The 23,023-nt window shown below is 45.2% G+C and overlaps 1 protein-coding gene across 1 annotated transcript in view; it reads left to right on the top strand.

The window, feature by feature from the left end:
- The first annotated feature begins 2,952 nt into the window (after window positions 1-2,952).
- Window positions 2,953-23,023, top strand: part of XRCC5 (X-ray repair cross complementing 5) — a 126,783-nt gene continuing 106,712 nt past the window's right edge. The window contains exons 1-4 of the mRNA XM_077449650.1: window positions 2,953-3,074; window positions 10,632-10,745; window positions 15,070-15,253; window positions 18,731-18,779. Coding sequence (XP_077305776.1) covers window positions 3,057-3,074; window positions 10,632-10,745; window positions 15,070-15,253; window positions 18,731-18,779 — 365 coding nt within the window. The 5' untranslated portion in view covers window positions 2,953-3,056. The remainder of the gene's footprint in view (window positions 3,075-10,631; window positions 10,746-15,069; window positions 15,254-18,730; window positions 18,780-23,023) is intronic.

The raw sequence follows: 23,023 nt of genomic DNA, 5'->3' as shown, positions 1-23,023 counted from the left end.
AGGGGAATCAGAGGGCCCTGCTCGTTAGAGCTTACAATCTAGGACAATTAAAACTTTATATTTTTTGTACTCCCTTGTGACCCTTTAGTTGCTCACTGCCCCTTCGATTGTTTTGCATCGATCAGCAGCACTGAGATACTTTGTTCAGGATCGGATTTCAATTGGTCAGATGATGAGATCACATGGTGGAAATAGAGAGATCAATGGCTTACAAAAATAAGTCACGATTGCAACTTAAAGTGTTACTTAGCAGTAAAACCAGTCTGTATTTGCAGTAAAGCATGCTTGTTATACTCACCGTGGAACCTAAGGGGTTAATCCTCCGCATTGTGTAAATAAGGCTGTTTGATCTTGTCTTCTCTGATCTTCCCTTTCTTCCACTGTCCCCTGATAATTTCCTGATAACACAGAGTCTGTGGAGTCAGGCTGCACATGCTCAGTTTGGTGTGTATTGCTAGAGAGTTTTTTTTTTTATCTTGGGAGGGGTACATGTGATCAGCACAGGGCCAATCAGCACTGCCCAGACAGAGGGTCAGGGGTCATGCAGCCTCATAGGCAGGGCCGGTGCTACCACTAGGCAAACTAGGCAACCGCCACTGGTTTCCCTCCGCGTCTGTATGCTCTGCAGGCTGCAACATGTAACTATATCAGTCTCAGGCAGCTGCTCCGTCCGACCGGTAGTGTAATTAGAGGCGCAGTGCAGCATTGGAGCCAGCGCTAAAGGAAGCAGAGCCGATGCTTCCTGAAAAGCACCACCTCCTGTCACATGGGCAGGGCAAAGGGGGTGGGGGTCAGGGGTGCAGCCAACAGGGGGGCGACAAAATGAGGTTTTGCCTAGGGTGTCAAAAATCCTTGCACCAGTCCTGGTCATAGGACAGTCAGAGGAGAATGAAAACTCCTCCTACAAGCTTTATCCAGACACTTATAGAAGTTACAAGACTGCTATGTACTGCTGATGAGAAAAGGTATTTATATTTACTAAAATAATTGAATTTCCATGTTCTGTGTACTGTGGGAGACCATATATAGAGTGCAGGCTCCTGGGTTTAATAACACTTTAAGGGCACTTTCACACTGAGGCGTGGGGGCGTTGGCGGTAAAGCGGTGCTATTTTTAGCGGAGCTTTACCGTTGTTTTAGCTGCGCTTTTTGGCCACTAGCGGGGTGCTTTAACCACTTGGCGTCCGCGCTATAGTCGAGTGACGGCCACACCGCGGACCTGAATGTCCGGGAGGCTGTCATATGACGTCCTCCCCTTTGCGCGAGGCGCGCGCTGTGATCACAAGTCACTGAGACTCGGGTGATCACAGATCCGAGTAAGGGGCCGCTTCCGGCCCCTTACCACGTGATCAGCTGTCAGCCAATGACAGCTGATCACATAATGTAAACAAAAGCTTGGTAATCACTGGCTTATGTGTAAGGGACATCAGTCCTGAAAAAGAAGAGGCAATTCTGCCTCATCTGTGCCCACCAGTACCCCCTGCCAGGGCCACCTGCCAGTGCCCACCAGTGCCACCTATCAATGCCCACCAGTGGTGCCAATCAGTGCCACCTAGCAGTGCTGCCTATCAATGTAACCTACCAGTGCCCATCACTGCCACCTATCGGTGCCCATCAGTGCCGCCTCATCAGCGTACCTCAATGAAGGAGAAAAATTACCTGTTTGCAAAATTAAAAAAAAAAAAAATGTAAACAAAAACAAAATCTAAAAAACAATAAACAAAATGTAAAAAATTATGTCACTTTAAATGTTTTTTTAACAAAAAATAAAAGCCGCCGAGCTGATCAAATACCACCAAAAGAAAGCTCTATTTGTGGGGGAAAAAATTATATAAATCTCATTTGGGTACAGTGTTGTATGACCGCGCAATTGTTAGTCAAAGTGCATCAGCGCTGAAACCTGAAAATTGGTCTGGGCAGGAGGGGGGTTTGAATGCCTGGTAAGCAAGTGGTTAAACCCCCTCTAGCGGTCGAAAAACGGTTAAAAGCAACCACAAAGCGCTGCTGCCCATTGATTCCAATGTTAAAACTTTTTTTTTTTTTTTTAGTTTTGGATGTAGTGTAGAGGAATTAGAACCCCATCAAGGTTTTTATTGCTGTCTGTGTCACCGTTAGGGAGATTCGCACTCTCTGTTTGTCCTGTTTACCATTATCACTGAGAGTAAACGTGAAAGAAAAATCTAAAATTTTGAGTTGTCGCCAAACCAGGAAAAGAGGGAAAATCTTCCAATGGGGGCACTAGTTCGGGATCCCCTCACTTTGGAGGCATTTCCTCTAACTTCATGTTTTAGCTACAAGACAGGAAGTGAAGGGAAATCTTCCAAATGTGTCACAGATCACAAAAAAAAACTGACAGGGTTTATAATCCTCCCTTACTCTATACAAAATGGAAAAAAAAATTGCCTGTAGTTCTACTTTAACTATCAATTGATATTCACTTCCCTCTGCGTGGCATATCAATCGAAATGGGTTGACTATAGATAGATTATTCCAGTTGGAAGGGATCGATGGAAAAATAAATCTATTATTTTTATAAGCATGTAAGGTCGCCATAAGATTTCAGGGAAATGATTGTTATTATTGTTATTTACCTTTATTCAATTATTATTTACTCCCTTTTTTAATTGTTAATTTATTTCTATATATTTTAATATAATGCTTGTTTTTGTAATATATATATCTATATAGATATATATATATTTATTTTTCTTGTTTCCTTTCTTGAAAACTGTACAAATATAAAAAAAAAAGATTTCAGGGAGATTTGTCTCTGGAAATATCACAGACCCCCAATATCATCAGTATAATTTTTTTATACATATATTTTTTTAAATGCTACAAATGTATTTTACACTTTCCTATTAATTGATGTTTTAAGGCTGTCTTGATGCTCTGCCATCCATCCCTCCTTCCAACCTGCAGCTGTCGCGTGCAGTTCCACAGACTGCCCACTAGAGGCCGCTGCTGTCCCTCCCTCTTGCACGGAACCCTATGGAGAGGTCAGTGTGTAGCGGGGTAGGATTTTGGCGTTGCACCTGAAGAGCTGAAGAGGTAGAGATGGCGCGAGCAGCCAAGGTATGGAGAGAGCAGAGTTCCTGTGTGCACCGTGTGCTGTCCTCCCCGGCTCTGGGCTGGGTATTGTGTCCTCTGTGATATGTCTAGTAATGACTTCCCCCAACCCCTGACCCACCCAAACCTTCAACACCTGACACCCTTAAGCCCCCACTCCTTTAAAACCTCTGACCCCTCACCCCATGCCCTGATCCCCTCAACCCCCCCCTGACCCCTCACCCTGATCCCCCCCAATCCTTCTGACCCCTCACCCCATGCCCTGATCCCCCCCAATCCTCCTTACCCCTCACCCCATGCCCTGATCCCCTCAACCCTCCTGACCCCTCACCCCATGCCCTGATCCCCTCAACCCTCCTGACCCCTCACCCCATGCCCTGATCCCACCCATCCTTCTGACCCCTCACCCCATGCCCTGATCCCCCCCAATCCTTCTGACCCCTAACCCCATGCCAGACCCCCCCCCAATCCTTCTGACCCCTCACCCTGATTCCCCTCACCCCCCGACCCCTCACCCCATGCCCTGATCCCCCCAATCCCTCTGACCCCTCACCCCATGCCCTGATCCCCTCAACCCTCCTGACCCCTCACCCCATGCCCTGATCCCCTCAACCCTCCTGACCCCTCACCCCATGCCCTGATCCCACCCATCCTTCTGACCCCTCACCCCATGCCCTGATCCCCCCCCAATCCTTCTGACCCCTAACCCCATGCCAGACCCCCCCAATCCTTCTGACCCCTCACCCTGATCCCCCCCATCCTTCGGACCCCTCACCCCATGCCCTGATCCCCTCACCCCCCCGACCCCTCACCCCATGCCCTGATCCCCCCCCAATCCTTCTGACCCCTCACCCCATTCCCTGATCCCCCAATCCTTCTGACCCCTCACCCCATGCCCTGACCCCCCCCAATCCTTCTGACCCCTCACCCAATGCCCTGATTGCCCCAACCCTCCTGATCCCCCCCCAAACCTCCTGACCCCTCACCCCATGCCCTGATCCCCCCAACCCTTCTGACCCCTCACCCCTTTCCCTGATCTCCTCAATCCTTCTGACCCCTCACCCCATGCCCTGATCTCCTCAACCCTTCTGACCCCTCACCCCTTGCCCTGATCTCCCACCTCACCCTCTGACTCAATTATTTAGCCCCAAAGCCTCCTGACCCCTCATGCCACCATCTGACCCACCCAACCCTCCTGGCCCCTTACCCCTCACTCCATGCCCCGATACCCTGAACTTTTAAAATTCCTTACCCCATGCCTTTATCTCCAAACCCTCCTGACACCACACCCCGACCCTTAAAACCTCTGACACCCCCCCTGACCTCTCACTCCACCTTTTTACCCACCCCCCACGCAACACCTCCTGACTTCTCAATCTACCTCTTGACTCACCTCATCCTGACCTCTCACCCTAACCCTCCTGATTCCTCATCCCACCTGCTAATACTCCTGACCCCCCAACCCGTAAAAAAAAAAAAAAAACCCTTGAAGAGAAACTGCTGTATGAGGAAGACTCACGCCGTGTACGCATGACTGGACTTTCCGTCAGAATAAACTCAGACGGTCTTCCCGATAGACTTCCGACCGAACGGACTTGCCCACACACACGATTGGACCTAAGCCCGTGCATTTAGAACGTGATGACGTACGATGGGACTAGTAAATGAAGTTCAATAGCCAATAGCTGCCCTTACATCGTCTTTGGTCCGTTGGATCAGCATACAGACGAACGGTTTTCCCGAAAGAAATTGATTCCGTCGGAAAGATTTAAAGCATGTTCTATTTCTAGGTTTTTAAAGAAAAACGATCAGATTATCCCACACACAATCGGAATATCCGACGGAATGATTCCGTTGGACCTTTTCTGCAGGAAAGTCCGGTCGTGTGTTCAGAGTTTGAATATGTCAAATTCCAACTCCCCAGCTACACTCAGTGGTTTGATCCAATGCCCGTATACCATACTGTGTTCTGCAGTGGTCAGCAGTACCAGGACAAGGTCCTTTAGCACCCTAGGGGAAAAGACCAAAGTTCTGAACTGAGTGCATATTGGCCTTTTTGCCTTCAGTAATATAGAAGGCTGTCCCATCATTGATAGCAAGTAGCAGAGTCGCAGGTGATTGGGACTTGTCTAGACAGCAGCCTCAATGAAGCATCGCCTGCTGATACCAATGTTGCCCACTAGATGGAGGTGTTCATATTTCTGCTGATAATCATTTCAATGACAAGTTGTTAAAGGGATTTAAAGTCAGAAGGTTTTTTATCTTAAAGCGGAATTCCACCCAAAAGTGGAACTCCCGCTCGTTGTACTCCTCCCACCCCCTAAGGTCCCACATTTGGCACCTTTTCGGGGGGGTGGGGGGGTGGGGTGGACAGGATACCTGTCTTTCACAGGTATCCAAAGACAGGTATCCTGTTCCCACTTTCCGGGAGCCTCAGCCGTGGGCAGTTGCGTCATCGCCTGGGCTCCCTGCTTGCCCACCGGGCCAGTAGGAGAGAGGAGCGTAGGCTTGTGTATGCGCAGTAGGGTTCCCGAAGTGAAGCCGCAAGGCTACGCTGCCGGGTTCCCTTACTCTCAATGGAGGCGGCATGCACCCATTGCGAGTAAATAAGTGCTGACATCTCTGGACTCCAGGACAGTTAAGTGTCCGATTATTAAAAGTCAGCAGCTGCTGGCTATTAATTTTTGCACAAGGAGGGTAAGTGATAAAAGGTCATTGCTAAAGAAGCTGGCTCTTCACAGAGTGCTGCATCCAAGCATATTAATGGAAAGTTGAGTGGAAGGAAAAGGTGTGGTAGAAAAAGGGGCACAAACGACAGGGACAACTGCAGCCTTGAGAGGATTGTGATGCAAAGGCCATTCAAGACATTGGGGGAGATACACGGGGAGTGGACTACGGCTGGTGTCAGTGCTTCAAGAGACACCACACACAGACGTATCCAGGACAGCTGTCACATTCCTTGTGCCCAGCTACTCCTGAACCACAAGGCTGATCACCTCCGTTCCGCGCCGCATTAATTCATGCAAAAGGAGCCATGACCAGGTATTGAGTGCTTACTATACTGTACATGCACATACAGTGGAACCTCATATTACGAGCATAATCCGTTCCAGGAGAATACTCGTAATCCAAAGTACTCTCCTATCAAAGTGAGTTTTCCCATTGAAGTCAATGGAAACTAAAATAATTTGTTCCGCTTTGACTTCAATGGGATGCAATGCCGCATGCGGCCAGAGGCAGGAGGTGCCGGAGAGACTTGGAAAAGGCCCCAAGCACACTTCGGCTGACCTCGGCAAACTTTGGAAAGGCTCGTAAACGGAGTCTTTCCGAGGTCAGCTGACGTGTCCTCGGGCCTTTCCATGCATTTCCGAACGGTGCTGTTCGGCTCCGGTCCCCCCCCCCACTTCAGGTCAAAAGCGGTACTGCACACCGCTTTTGGCCTGAATCCTGCTCGTGTTGTGAGACAACACTCGCAAACAGAGTTAGGATCTTTAGAAATACAGTGCTTGTTTTGCGAAAACGCTCTTTAACCGCGTTACTCGCAAACCGAGGTTCCGCTGTACTTTTCACTAAGCCAACATCTCTGTATTAAAAAAATCCTTTTTTTTTTTTTTTTATTGGTCTTAAGTAATATTCTAATTTTCTGAGATACTGAATTTGGGGTCTTGACTCGCTGTAAGCCGCAATCGTCAAAATTTAAAGAAAGAAATGCTTGAAATATATCACTCTGTGTGTAATGAATCTATATAATGAGTTTCACTTTTTTAAATTGAATTGCTGAAATAAATTAAAGTTTTGATGATATTGACATTTTTTTGAGATGAACCTGGATATATATATTTATTTATTTTTATTTTAGAAATAAAAAATGTTAATTCAGGGTATAACCATAGAGTGTTATGGGCTCCTTTGGAAGATGGACTTGCTGGAGGCCACATGAACCAGCAATCTATAAAGAACTTTGGAAGCTGTGCCCAGAAAGTGGCAAAGATCTAGTCAGCATTATTCTGTATTACAGGGCTTTATGTATGCGTCGCTCTTGCATATTGTACATTCACATCAGTCCTTGTGCTCCAAGGAGCTTGCAATCTAAGGTCCCCAGCTTTCATGCACACCTAGGAAAACCAGGGACAGTTTATAGAGGAACCTATTACCCTACTAGCATGTCTTTAGAGTGTGGAAGGAAACCTGCACAGGCAGAACATCCATACTTCCTTCAGATAGTGTCCTTGTCTGGATTTGAACTGAAGACTCCAGTGCTGCAGGTAGATGCTTTGCCTGCGGTCTCCCTTTACCTGACCTTTTCCCTATTATGAATTTGCCATTCCTTGTCCTTCCCTGTGTAGCTCTACAGATGCGGCCATCTTGGAAGAGGCAGGGCCTTTGCTGTCTCGTGTTAGAGCTGCCCTTGATGACTGGTAAAGTAGCAGAATAATTGAGCAGAAGCCGGGAGATTCTTGCACTGCAGCTCCTCAGGTTCAGCTTCCCCCTCCAGCAGGGAGAACAGTGAGCAGCACAGTACTGACATCCCCAAATCTCACTCTAAATTTTCGGAGACTAGCAGTTAGTGGCAGCAGTGCCTTAGACCGCTTACTTTTATCTCGCCCCCGGGGGACTATTTCATCCACTGATACCAACAGTGGGGCAAAATTCCCCCCACTGACACCAACGATGGGACAAAATTCCTCCCATTGCCACCAATAGTGGAGCACAATTTCTCCCAATGACACCAACGATGGGTCACAATTCCTAATGACATCAGTGATGGGGCAACATTTTTTCCAATGACAGCAATGCTGGAACACAATTCCTCCCAATGATGGGGCACAATTCTTCCTAATGACACCAATGATGTGGTACAATTTTTTCCAATGACACCAGTTATGGGGCGTAATTCTTCCCAGTGACACCAATGATGGAGCACAATTCTTCCCAGTGACACCAGTGATGGGGCACAATTCTTCCCAGTGACACCAGTGATGGGGCACAATTCTTCCCAGTGACACCAGTGATGGGGCACAGTTCTTCCCAGTGACACCAGTGATGGGGCACAGTTCTTCCCGGTGACACCGGTGATGGGGCACAGTTCTTCCCAGTGACACCGGTGATGGGGCACAGTTCTTCCCAGTGACACCGGTGATGGGGCACAGTTCTTCCCAGTGACACCGGTGATGGGGCACAGTTCTTCCCAGTGACACCGGTGATGGGGCACAGTTCTTCCCGGTGACACCGGTGATGGGGCACAGTTCTTCCCGGTGACACCGGTGATGGGGCACAATTCTTCCCGGTGACACCGGTGATGGGGCACAATTCTTCCCGGTGACACCGGTGATGGGGCACATTTCTTCCCGGTGACACCGGTGATGGGGCACATTTCTTCCCGGTGACACCGGTGATGGGGCACATTTCTTCCCGGTGATGGGGCACAATTCTTCCCGGTGACACCGGTGATGGGGCACATTTCTTCCCGGTGATGGGGCACAATTCTTCCCGGTGACACCGGTGATGGGGCACATTTCTTCCCGGTGACACCGGTGATGGGGCACAATTCTTCCCGGTGACACCGGTGATGGGGCACAATTCTTCCCGGTGACACCGGTGATGGGGCACAATTCTTCCCGGTGACACCGGTGATGGGGCACAATTCTTCCCGGTGACACCGGTGATGGGGCACATTTCTTCCCGGTGATGGGGCACAATTCTTCCCGGTGACACCGGTGATGGGGCACAGTTCTTCCCGGTGACACCGGTGATGGGGCACAGTTCTTCCCGGTGACACCGGTGATGGGGCACAGTTCTTCCCGGTGACACCGGTGATGGGGCACAAAAAACAAGAGACATAGCCCTGGGACTTTAGATGAGGTGAGAGAGGTTTAGCCAATATTCACAGCGAAGAATGAGACAAAATCTATTTATTCTGTTCAAAATGTTATGTAACGGAGCGGCAACAACAATGATTGTGACTTATCCGAAATAATAGCCAATGTACACAACACAGATGAAAATAAATATATAAAGATTTATTACAAATGTTATACATCAATGAGCAACAATAAATCTTGAATGTTGCTTGGTCAGTAAATACACATACACAATGAGAAAATAAAATGTACATACATATGGACAGGAAAGTATGTAAATAAAAAAATGAAGCCCTACGCGTTTTGCGAGACCCTGCTCGCTTCTTCAGAGGCGGATGCTTGAATGTTGTATCTGCAATGTAAGTAATAAGATCAATAGATGTATGTTGTTGATAAATGGGGGCAGGCGGAATAATTGGCAAGAGAGGTCTGAAGCAGAGACCTCATACTTGCCGAAGGGCTGAGATATATCGCCAAACGCTGGATATCAAGATGGCGGCTGTGTAGTGCATCCAGCTCGGGAGAGGCGGAGGCGGAGCAAACAAAGGCCACAACAGGGGAACATCAGGAGGATCAGAACGGTCTGGATAGGGGTATTTCTCACTGCAGGGGTCACACCAGACCTTAAAGTGGTTGTAAACCCTTACAAACCACTTTGACCTACAGGTAAGCCTAGATTAAGGCTTACCTGTAGGGCCAAGAAATATCTCCTAAACCTACACGGTTTAGGAGATATTTACAAAAAGACAGGCACCGCTGTCTACAGTGCACTGAGCAGGCTGCAGATCATGGCGATATGCCGCTCGTGTCGGCTCCCGTGCGCATGCGCGGGAGTGACGTCATCGCAGCTCCGGTGAATCACAGTGCTGGAGCAGCGAGACCTGGAAGTCACTCCGGGATACATGACAGTGGCGAAGATGGAGGACCGCTTCGGGGGCTTCATTTTTAGGTAAGTTATTCATAATGAGCTAGTATGCCTTTGCCTTGCAGGTTGCATTTTTTTTTTTTTTTTTAAATGGCCTTTACTTCCTCTTTAATCTCCTTTTTCTTGAATGATGGGGCACAATTCCTCCTACTCATGCCAAAGAGGGGGCATTGTTTTTTTCCGCTGACGTTGGAACCTTTTCTACTCCCAGTGGCCACAGTCCAGCCCTCCTAAAGTTTGAAAGACAGTAAACTGGCCCTTTGTTTAGAAAGTTTGGAGACCCCCTGCCTTAGATGACCCCATACTGGAGATATACAGCAATGAGGCTTAAGGCACAAAAGCAAGGAGATCCATGCACTGCGGCTTTTCAGGTACAGCTTCTTCTTCAGCAAGGTCAACAGCAAGCAGCGCAATAACGACATCGGCAAATCTCACTCCAAATCTGGTGAGACCAGAAGTGCCTTAGATCTCACACTGCAGATATACAGCAATGAGGCACAAGACACGGGTGCCCGGGCACAAGAAGTACACTGCTATTTATTTTAAAACGATGCACTGCAGTCAAACGCATAGGTGTCAGTGTGGCCAAAGATGTGTTGTGTGAGAATTTTCTTGCAGTGTAAAATTAGAGCCTTTTTGTGGGAGTATGTAAAGCTTCAACAGGAAAAAATGACACATTTAAGTTTTGATATCCTCTGGAAGCTGAGGAGATTTTGTAGAAGAATGCTGACTTCTGTTTCTGCTAGCTGTGGAGTAACCTGTGCGATTCTCTTGTAGAGCGCGGTGGTGATGTGTATGGATGTGGGCCTGGCGATGACGCACTCCCACCAGGGGGAGGAGACTCCATTCGAGCAAGCCAAGAAAGTGATGACCATGTTTGTGCAAAGACAGGTAACAAACTTCACCATCTGATGGGGGTGTGTACATTCAGTAATGGGGGAATGCCAACTTATACCCTGCTTTTTAACTAGGGATGCACCGATACCGTTTTTTCCACGAGTACCGATCCCTTTTTTTTTTATTATTATTACTCACCGATACCTACCACAACTGTTTTGTTTTCACTTCAGCTGTCAGCAATGGTACAAAGCATTGAAAAGTTATTTACAAATTAAATAGATTTTTGTTTTTCATTTTGTGCTTTTTCAATGTGAAATATGTAAATATATGTTAATATATATATATATATATATATATATATATATATATATATATATATATATATACACAATAATATATATAATAAAATATTCACTAACAAAACAAATAAAAAAAAAAAAAAGTTTGTGTTTATCGTTTATAAAATAGACGTAAAAAAATAAATAAAAAAAACAGGAAAATAATAATTAAATGGAGGAGAATAGGGAGATATTTAAGGCTGATTAGAGTAAATTAAGGGTTAATAAGGTGTTAAACCAAGGAACATTTGTTCATCCCTTTTGATCTGCAGATGAAGAAACAGAAAGATACAAAAAGAAACAATGTTTCTTTTAGTGTTTCAGTGTCATTGCCGGTGTTCTGCCAAAAACTGTCCGGCCATCGGATAGTGTCCGGAGGAGAAGGAGACTCCAAAAGTCTCAGAAGATGAACGTCGCCTGCGCACTGAGTCCAGCTTCAAGCCTCACCATCTAAGTGGACATACGGTAGCACATAGTAACAGGGCTGCTTGCGGGCTCGCTCGCGACGCTTGGGGCACGGCCTCGCTTCGCTCGGCAATTTTTTATTCTAACTCTATGTCCACTTGAATGGTGGGGCTTGAACCTGGACTCAGTGCGCAGGCGCGGTTCATTTTCAGAGACTTTGGGCGTCTCCTTGTCCTCCGTACTGCGCAAGCGCAGTACAGGACGGACACTATCCGATGGGGGGACAGTATTCGACACAACACCGGCTGCTTTATTTTTTTATTTTTTTCACAGCTCCAATTACCGGAACTTCTTTAACAATTTAGCTGTCAACAGGGCAGACCCGCTGACAGCTCAAAGAACCGAGCCTGAAATGATCAGTCTCCGGTATCGGTGCGTTTGCATGAGTACCGATACTTGTGCAAATACTCGGTATCAGTACCGATACTAGTATCGGTGCAACCCTATTTTTAACCCCTTCAATACCGGGGACTTTTATTATCCTCCTGCCCAGGCCAATTTTCTGCTTTCAGCGCTGTTACAGTTTGAATGACAATTGCGCGGTCATGCGACACTGTACCCAAACTAAATTCTTATAATTTTTTTTTTTTGAGACAGATAGAGCTTTCTTTTGGTGGTATTTAATCACCACTGATGAGTTAATTTTTTACCAAAATTTTGAAAAAAGTTATTTTTTTTATTTCAATTATAAAATTTTGTAAATAAGTAAATTTTCTCATTCTGTTGATGGGCACTGATGGGATGGCACTGAGGGACATTGATGAGGTGGCACTGATGAAGAGGCACTAATATGCGGCACTGATAGGTGCCACTGATTGACATCACGGATGGGCACTGACTGGCATCACTACTGGCATCACTGCTGGGGCTGCACTGATGATCAGTGTCCTGATTATCTGTACAGGTCCCCCCTATGGCGAAATGCTGCCAATCGGCTCTCCTCTCCTCACGCACTGTCATTGTGAGGTGAGGAGAGCTGATAACTGGCATTTCCTTGTTTACATGTGATTGGATACGGCTGATCACATGGGTAAAGAGTCTCATCATCGTCTCTTTACTGAGATCAGTGATACGCCCCGTCTCCCAGGGACCCAGCGCACCGTACAGCGAGAGTGGTCATGTGACGTCCTCCCAGAATGAGAGTCACCTTATGCCCATCATTTCCCTATATGCCGGGTCGGAGGTGGTTAAATGACAATTACGCTGCCATGCAACACTGTACCCATATGACATTTTTTTCACACAAATAGAGATTTCTTTTGATGGTATTTAATCACTGCTGTGGTTTTTATTTTTTGCCAAATAAATGAAAAAAAGACCAAAAAATTTGAAAAAGAAACATTTTTGTTCTTTTCTGTATATTAGACACATCCGCCCCGGAAAGGTTTACCCCGTTTCATGACCAGGCCCTTTTTTTGGGGGGGGGGGGGGGGGTGGGGGTACGGCTCTACGTTATTCTAACTGACAATTGTGCGGTCGTGCGATGCTGTACCGAAATAAAATTGATGTCCTTTTTTTTCCTACAAATAGAGCCTTCTTTCGGTGGTATTTGATCACCTCTGCAGTTTTTGATCTTTGCTTTATAAACAGTAGCTCCTGCTACAGTCAATCGCATCAAGTGAGCAAATGAGGAGAGCGTGGGGGGGGGGGGGGGACGAGTCGTGGCTCTGTATGTCTTATGGATGCATAGAACAGGGCTCAGGTGCGAGCACGTTCCAGTGCCCCCAGAGCAAGCGGCACGTGCCAGTGCCCCCAGAGCAAGCGGCGCGTGCCAGTGCCCCCAGAGCAAGCGGCACGTGCCAGTGCCCCCAGAGCAAGTGACGCGTACCAGTGCCCCCAGAGCAAGCGGCACGTGCCAGTGCCCCCAGAGCAAGCGACGCGTACCAGTGCCCCCAGAGCAAGCGGCACGTGCCAGTGCCCCCAGAGCAAGCGACGCGTACCAGTGCCCCCAGAGCAAGCGGCACGTACCAGTGCCCCCAGAGCAAATGGTTTGCTATTGCGGGCACTGGCTGAAGAGGAGGAGCTAGGAGCTGACTGCCTGCACCCTAAATAGCAAGGCAGCTGAAGAGGACCAAGATGGTGGCGAGGAAGCTAAAGTATATTCAAATCTATTCAGTTTAAAATAGAAATGAAAGGTGAAACATTTGTGTATAGATATAAAAAAAAAAAAAAAAACATCATCAATACCTTTTTTCACCTGTTTTATAAGTGATCACTCTTAGCTCCTTATGCAGAGCTAGGGGAGGAGAAACACCGTTACACTGATCTTCCCAGTGAATGGCGGAGGGGGGGGGGGGGGGTGTCAGGACAAGTGTCGTTGGTCACTGGAGAAGAGCAGGTTGAGATCCTAGCATAGCTAGAGAACTGACCACGCTGTGCTCTCATGCCTAGTGTGGTCAGTATTTAATAGGAAAGCAGAAGGACTGGCAGGAACGCCATGGATTTTACACAAAGGAAACAATACAAAGAGAACAGGAGACTTTCTCAAACAAGTACATGGTACAGCAGCCACATATCAGGGCTGTGAAGAGTTGGGGGGAACATATTCATTAAAGTGGAGGTGCTGCCGAATTTTTTTATTTTTTAAAGTCAGCAGCTACAAATACTGAAGCTGCTGACTTTTAAAATATGGACACTTACCTGTCCAGGGCGCCCGCGATGTCGGCACCCGAAGCCGATCTGTCCCTCGGCTCTCGGGTTGGAGGCACCGCCATCTTCGGTAAGGGGATCAGGAAGTGAAGCATTGTGGCTTCACAGCCTGGTTCCTTACGGCGCATGCGCGATCCCACTAGTCCCTGCTTTCTTCTGGGACCTCTGTGCCTTCCAGAAGACAGCGGGGGGAGGGGGGGTGCAGGTACCGGATATGACATAGATATCTGCAGGTACTGCGGCTATCTATGCTCAGAAGTGGGAGCAAATACCTGGATTAAGCAGGTATCTGCTCCCCCCTGAAAGGTGCCAAATGTGACACCAGAGGAGGGGAGGGTTCCGAAAAGCGGAAGTTAAATTTTTGGGTCGAACTCCTCTTTAAGGCTAGGTTCACATTGCTGCGATGCGGGAACGCCGCGAATCCGTGGCGTTTTCCCGCATCGCATACCTCCCGCCGGCAGTTCACACTGCCCTATGCGGACGGCTGGGGGTGTCAATGTTATGTTAATGACACCCCCAGATCCGTCGGCATATCGCAGTGCGATCTGCCGACTCGCACAGGAATCGGATCGCATGGTGTGAACCCCCATGCGATCCGATTCCGTTGCGGACCCAAAAAAGGGTCCCGTGCGAGTTTGCTGCGGGACCGCTGCGAGTTCAGCCATACTATCTGTATGGCTGAACTCGCAGCGCTACGGAGATCGGATGTGATTTGCTGTGCGAATCACATCCGGTTCTCCCCCCGCAGCGGTGTGAACCCAGCCTAAGGGAGTAAAAAATGTATTGAAGGAGGGGGGATTGAGTACTACCCTAAATTTGTAGTTGGAAAATCTTGATGTCTCTCTTATTTTCATCAGTAGTCCCTTCTGCACATCATTTTGTGTTACTGTCACCCTTTCTATCCTGTGTGTATTTCCCGGTAGGTGTTTGCAGAGAGTAAAGATGAGATTGCGGTGGTTCTCTTCGGCACAGATGGAACAGATAACTCTCTGGCTGACGAGGATCAGTATCAGAACATCTCAGTCCACCGACATCTCATAATGCCCGACTTCGATCTGCTGGAGGAGATTCAGGATGTCATCCAGCCTGGAAATCAACAAGCTGACTGTATCCTTCACGGAGTGGTGTGTGTGTGTGTGTGTTTGTGTGTGATAATTGATCTGTAAATGACATGGGGAAAGGGGAATTTTTTATTATTTTTTGTGTAGTAGCTATTGAGCTCTGTAAACATCAGACAATCCTGTTAACCACTTGACCTCTGGAAGATTTACCCCCCCCCCCCTTCATGACCAGGCTCTTTTTTGCGATACTGTACTGCATTTACGTTAAAGTGGTTGTAAACCCTTACAGACCACTTTGACCTACAGGTAAGCCTAGATTAAGGCTTATCTGTAGCTACAAGAAATATCTCCCAAACCTACACAGTTTAGGAGATATTTGCAAAAGAAAGATACTGCTGTCTACGGTGCATGCGCCGTAGACAGCGTTGCGCAGGCGCACTGTGCATGCCGCTGCTAATGGCAAGCATACCGTTAGTGGCGGCTGCGGCGTGCATGCACAGGAGTGATGTCATCGCTGCTCAGGCCAATCACAGTGCCAGATAGCGGCGTCGGAGGAGGACAAGGAGGGTCGCTTCGGGGGCTTCCATCTTGGGTAAGTTATTCATAATGAGCTAGTATGCTATGCATACTAGCTCATTATTCCTTTGCCTTGCAGGGTCTATTTTTTAAATTTTTTTATTCGTTTGGCTTTACTTCCTCTTTAACTGGCAATTGCGTGGTTGTGCTACGCTGTAACCAAATAAAATTGATGTCCTTCAAAACCAGGTTTTGAAGGAGCTTCTGAGCATGTTCCAAAGCGCATCACCACCCCCTTGCTGCTTCCCACTTCCGCCCCTTACGTTCCACGGTGGTGTTGGAAATGTGTGGCGGCCATCTTGCTCCTAAAGATTGATGAGCCTGTTCATTTTGATAACCTGTATGTGTTTTTACACATTCGCTGACTTGCTGCACAACGTTCTTGTCAGTGCTGCTCGAGGGCCTTATCAGCTTTTATCCTGGATGATCTGGAATGAATATAAGCATCTGGAGGACCCTTCTAGCAGAAGCGCTCCTATTTACCAGTCCTGACTTAAGATTTGCATGGACCGGACTGATCTGAGGTCTAAAGTGCATGCATTGGGCTGGTCTTAGGTAATGAAGTGCATGCACTGTGGCTGACTTGAAGTCCAAATTGCAGGAATTGTGGCTGAACAAATTTTGTGTGTGCACCAATTAATCCATTTTTGCACTCTCATAGTTGTACAGCTAATGACAAGTCATACTAAGTTATTATATAATAATGAGTTTAAAGTGATTTGAAAAGTCTTGTTTATAACATGTTTGTTATGTTATTTTTTTTTTTTTACTTTTTTTTTTTTTTTAAACGTTATTCATGTTTCAATACAGATAAACAAATGGCAGTGGTACAACAAACATGTTATACTTACAGTGCCTTGCGAAAGTATTCGGCCCCCTTGAACTTTTCAACCTTTTACCACATTTCAGGCTTCAAACATAAAGATATAAAATTTTTATTTTTTGGGAAGAATCACCAACAAGTGGGACACAATTGTGAAGTGGAACGAAATCTATTGGATATTTTAAACTTTTTTAGCAAATAAAAAAACTGAAAAGTGGTGCGTGCAAAATTATTCGGCCCCTTTACTTTCAGTGCAGCAAACTCACTCCAGAAGTTCAGCGAGGATCTCTGAATGATCCAATGTTGTCCTAAATGACTGATGGTGATAAATAGAATCCACCTGTGTGTAATCAAGTCTCTGTATAAATGCACCTGCTCTGTGATAGTCTCAGGGTTCTGTTGAAAGCGCAGAGAGCATCATGAAGACCAAGGAACACACCAGGCAGGTCCGTAATACTGTTGTGGAGAAGTTTAAAGCCGGATTTGGATACAAAAAGATTTCCCAAGCTTTAAACATCCCAAGGAGCACTGTGCAAGCGATCATTTTGAAATGGAAGGAGTATCAGACCACTGCAAATCTACCAAGACCTGGCCGTCCCTCTAAACTTTCAGCTCAGACAAGGAGAAGACTGATCAGAGATGCAGCCAAGAGGCCCATGATCACTCTGGATGAACTGCAGAGAACTACAGCTGAGGTGGGAGAGTCTGTCCATAGGACAACAATCAGTCGTACACTGCACAAATCTGGCCTTTATGGAAGAGTGGCAAGAAGAAAGCCATTTCTCAAAGATATCCATAAAAAGTCTCGTCTAAAGTTTGCCACAAGCCACCTGGGAGACACACCAAACATGTGGAAGAAGGTGCTCTGGTCAGATGAAACCAAAATCCAACTTTTTGCCCACAATGCAAAACGATATGTTTGGCGTAAAAGCAACACAGCTCATCACCCTCAACACACCATCCCCACTGTCACACATGGTGGTGGCAGCATCATGGTTTGGGCCTGCTTTTCTTCAGCAGGGACAGGGAAGATGGTTAAAATTGAGGGGAAGATGGATGCAGCCAAATACAGGACCATTCTGGATGAAAACCTGTTGGAGTCTGCAAAAGACCTGAAACTGGGACGGAGATTTATTTTCCAACAAGACAATGATCCCAAACATACAGCAAAATCTACAAAGGAATGGTTCACAAATAAACGTATCCGGGTGTTAGAATGGCCAAGTCAAAGTCCAGACCTGAATCCAATCGAGAATCTGTGGAAAGAGCTGAAAACTGCTGTTCACAAACGCTCTCCATCCAACCTCACTGAGCTCCAGCTGTTTTGCAAGGAAGAATGGGCAAGAATTTCAGTCTCTCGATGTGCAAAACTGATAGAGACATACCCCAAGCGACTTGCAGCTGTAATCGCAGCAAAAGGTGGCTCTACAAAGTATTAACGCAAGGGGGCCGAATCATTTTGCACGCCCCACTTTTCATTTTTTTATTAGTTAAAAAAGTTTCAAAAATCCAATAGATTTCGTTCCACTTCACAATTGTGTCCCACTTGTTGGTGATTCTTCACAAAAAATAAAAATTTTATATCTTTATGTTTGAAGCCTGAAATGTGGCAAAAGGTTGAAAAGTTCAAGGGAGCCGAATACTTTCGCAAGGCACTGTACCTCCTCGGTGTAATGGATTTGCACAGAGCAGCCCAGATCTTCCTCTTCTCGGGTCCCTCTTCGGTGCTCCTGTCCCCTCCCAGATTGAGGTTCCTAGCTATTAGGAACTCACGATTAAGGATGAGCTCAGGCGTGTTCGCACAGCCCACATGCAGAGCCCGCCAGGAAGTCGGTGCAGCGCTGCGCTAATCACAGGCAGTGACACATTGACCCGATGCGTGGCTGCAGAGATTGGGAAATGTCTCACTGCCTGTGATTAGCGCAGCCACTGAGATCACCGTCGCACCCAAATCCAAAGATCCACTGCTAGAAATAATTGTAGTGGCTCCTTCTAACCCCATCAGTGTCAACTCAGACCCTCAAGTCTGTGGGGTGACGGCCTTACTGGAGGTGACAGGCAGGACTGCTGTAAATCATTCACTTCTAAAAGGAAAAAAAAAATTAAAAATCTTTAACTGCTCAGTCCTCGATGCCCTGATCGTCTGCATGGACATTCTGCAGAAGGAGACGCTGTAAGTGACCGATGCCGAAAATACGAAAAATGACTTGACGTGCACACAACGTTTTGTTTATAAAGTCTTTTATGAGTCGTCTTAACCACTTCAGCTCCAGAAGGATTTACCCCTTAATGACCAGGCCATTTTTAGCGATACGGCACTGTCTTGCTTTAACTGACAATTGCAACACTGTATCCAAACAAAATTGATGTCCCCCCCCACAAATAGAGCTTTCTTTTGGTGGTATTTGATCACCTCTGCGGTTTTTATTTTTTTGCGTTATAAAGAAAAAATGAGCGACAATTTTGAAAAAACAAAACAATATTTTTATACTTTCTGCTGTAATACATATAAAAAAAAAACGTATTCATCAGTTTAGTCCAATATATATTCTGCTACATATTTTTGGTAAATAAAAATCGCAATAAGCGTATATTGATTTGTTTGCGCATAAGTTATAGCGTCTACAAAATAGGGGAAAGATTTAGGGAATTTTTTTTTTTGTTTATTGTTTTCGCTAGCAATGGCGGCGGTCTGCGATTTTTATTTTTGCGGGACTGCAAAATTACGCCGGACAAATCTGACATTGCGGTGGCAGGTCAGGAACTGGGTAAAGTATAACTCCAACTTTATGACTTTGTATAGATTATTGAAGCGCCGTTCCGCTTAAAAAAAAAAAAAAAAAAGGCAGCTACAAATACTGCAGCTGCTGACTTTTAATAATCGGGACACTCGCCCCTCCCAGGGTCCAGGGATGACGGGGGAACGAAGCCCCGCTCATCTCCCCTCCTCTCTGTGGCGCTGGCATTGTCACTGTGGGCGCCCGGCTATGGCTTCACAGCCGGGCACGCACTGCGCATGCGTGAGCTGTGCGACGCGCTGTTACTGGCTGGGCAATCATCTGGGACCTATGACGTGTCCCAGATGATTGCCGAGAGGGGAGAGGTGAACTGACATCCTGGCTCCGCGTAGCCCCGGGAGAAAGTGGGAGCTGGGGCCCTCTTTCTAGAGGGTTTCCGCTCCCCCCCCAAATGTGGTCAGGGGGGTCACCTACCCCTTAAAGCGGAAGTTCCATCTTTGGGTGGAACTCCACTTTAAGAAAAGATTCTTTTATTTACACTTTATATAGCTTGCTTGGGCCAAGCTGGTTCAAACAAACAAATGTATTTTCTGATATATGTGATGTCCTTGTCATGACGGGGTCATCCAGCGCCCAGGCAAAGAAGCCAAACAGCGCCCCCCATTATGTGTAAGCAAAGGGGATGCTACCCACATAAGTCAACTGCTTATCAAAATGCCTTGTATAAGAATGAGATCGCTGGCATACCCAGCTGCATAGTAAGCTGCTGCGCCCAGGACAGTTGTCCCTCCTGCCGCACCCTAAAGAAAGCCTTGTGTTCGTTGTTAAAATACAAGGCTTCCTGTGATTGGCTGAGCAGCCCAAATTTATTTTGCTCCAGGAATTAGATGAGAAGTCCCTGTCCAACTGCCGGCACACAGGACTGTATGTAGTTGTTGCTACTTACAGTTTATACAATGTGTGGCTGCATATATTAGTAAAAATTCATTTGAACCAGCTTGGCCCAAACAGACTATTTAAAGTTATAGTAAGGCTGGAGTTAGACTTTAATAATGATTGATTTGTGTTCTTTCTTTGAGATACTGTTGTGCGCATGCTTTCATTTTCATTCAGTTGATTTAGCAAAATAAAAAAAAAAAAATAACAGGTCTAATTTATGCATGCATGATTACTTTTAAAATTGTATATCTAGCCAGAAACTTTTTTCTAGTTTCAGGTAGAGTGGTGAAGGGTTGGAGCCCCTGTCAGTTCTAGAACCCCTCTCAGATTTGTATTTCTGTCAGTGTCTCTGTTGCAGATTTCCAATCACTTCCTGTCTGGTGACTCTTGTCAGTAGGACAAGAAGGGGGGGGGGGCCCTAGTATGTGTATGTATGAATGTGAGTTAGGGACCTTAGATTGTAAGCTCCTTGAGGGCAGGGATGGATGTGAATGTATAATACATGTATAGCACTATATAATAGACGTGCAATTCGTTTAGTTCCGAATTCGTTTTTTTTTTACGAATTTTGACAAATGCATTAATTCCGAAATTTCAGAATTTTTCAATTTCCGAAAATTCGGAAATTGGAACACTTGGAGAATTGGAACATTTGGGCAATTCGGACGCTCGTAAATTCGGACGCTCGTAAATTCGGACGCTCGTAAATTCGGACGCTCGTAAATTCGGACGCTCGTAAATTCGGACGCTCGTAAATTCGGACGCTCGTAAATTCGGACGCTCGTAAATTCGGACGCTCGTAAATTCGGACGCTCGTAAATTCGGACGTTCGGAAATTCGATTCAGAAATTGGATCATTTCAGAAATTCAAATTCAGAAGTTTGGAAATTCAGAAGTTCGGACATTCGAAATTGCGGACATTCTAAAAATTGGAAATTTAAAAATCCAAGAATAAGAATCAACAGCTGAAAATTTAAAAACCTGAAAATCTGAAATAACTAACTAATAATAAATATTAAATTATAGGTATTGGAATTTTCTTTCAAATTTGGCTGTTAGTGAATGTAACGAGTACAAATTTATCCAAAGTTGCAAATTATCTTAATTACTGAATTCTGTATCTAAACAAATGGAACGTAACCATCTTATAATAATAAATAACAATAATAGTAATAAAACCTTTTTATTATTATTAATTTGTTCCATTCCATTTGTTTAGATACAGAATTCAGTAATTAAGATAATTTGCAACTTTGGATGTTGCAAATTATCTTAATTACTGAATTCTGTATCTAAACAAATGGAACGTAACCATCTTATAATAATAAATAACAATAATAGTAATAAAACCTTTTTATTATTATTAATTTGTTCCATTCCATTTGTTTAGATACAGAATTCAGTAATTAAGATAATTTGCAACTTTGGATAAATTTGTACTCGTTACATTCACTAACAGCCAAATTTGAAAGAAAATTCCAATACCTATAATTTAATATTTATTATTAGTTAGTGTACTCCCTGGAGCATTTCCTTTATTTATTTTAGGTACTCAAAAAATGTGTTTGTTTTCGAATTTCAGAATCTTAAAAATTCCGAATTTCCAGAATTCGAAAATTCAAAAATTAGAAAATCTGAAGAAAAAAAAAAAAGAAAGAAGATCAATACAATTCGAAATAACTATTAAATGATAGGTATTGGAATTTCCTTTCAAATTTGCCTGTTTGTGAATATAACGAATACGAATTTATCTCAAGTTACGAATTATCCGAAATAATGAATGCCGCATCTAAACAAATGGAACGTAACCATCTTATAATAATAAATAACAATAATAGTAATAAAACCTTTTTATTATTATTAATTTGTTCCATTCCATTTGTTTAGATGCGGCATTCATTATTTCGGATAATTCGTAACTTGAGATAAATTCGTATTCGTTATATTCACAAACAGGCAAATTTGAAAGGAAATTCCAATACCTATCATTTAATAGTTATTTCGAATTGTATTGATCTTCTTTCTTTTTTTTTTTTTTTTCTTCAGATTTTCTAATTTTTGAATTTTCGAATTCTGGAAATTCGGAATTTTTAAGATTCTGAAATTCGAAAACAAACACATTTTTTGAGTACCTAAAATAAATAAAGGAAATGCTCCAGGGAGTACACTTGTTCTTTTCCCCTCACTTTAAGGTTCTTGCACACAGAACGTGTTTCAAAAACGCGAGCGCTGCTGCCAGGAAAAAGCAGCGTTCATTTTTTTGGGGCGTTTTTTACAGTAAACACCCTCCCTATAATGTAAAAACTTCGAAAAAAATGCCAAAATTGGCTAAAAGCTTTTTACAACATTTAGCTGCGGTTTGCATTTTTGCAGCTCAACAGCCTCGGCTCCTGGGACGCACAGGCTGAGGTTTTTTTCTACTGCCCCTAAATTGCTTATGCCACCAAACGCTTATACACTCCAAAATGTATGTGTGCACGGACACATAGCCTAATATGGAGGGATGTTTAGAGGCAGTAAAAATAAAAAAAAGTCAGGTGCCCCTAACAGCAGCTGTAAAAACGCCCTGTGTGCATGAGCCCTTAAAGAGGAATTGCAGTCTGCCGACATAATTTGTAATAAAAACATCCTTGACATTCTGAAGCTTCCCTCCAACCACTTTGCATATTATTTTAGATATACTGCGATTCTGTACTTGCCAAATATGCTGCAGAAATCTCCCTCCACTGAGTCTGGCTGC

This window comes from Lithobates pipiens, unplaced genomic scaffold (assembly GCF_037356315.1).
Source record: "Lithobates pipiens isolate NorthernLeopardFrog02 unplaced genomic scaffold, aLitPip1_a1.2 Scaffold_22, whole genome shotgun sequence".
Classification (NCBI taxonomy): domain Eukaryota; kingdom Metazoa; phylum Chordata; class Amphibia; order Anura; family Ranidae; genus Lithobates; species Lithobates pipiens.
The sequence above is the reverse complement of the archived record's forward strand: the minus strand, read 5'-3'. Positions and strand labels throughout refer to the sequence as shown.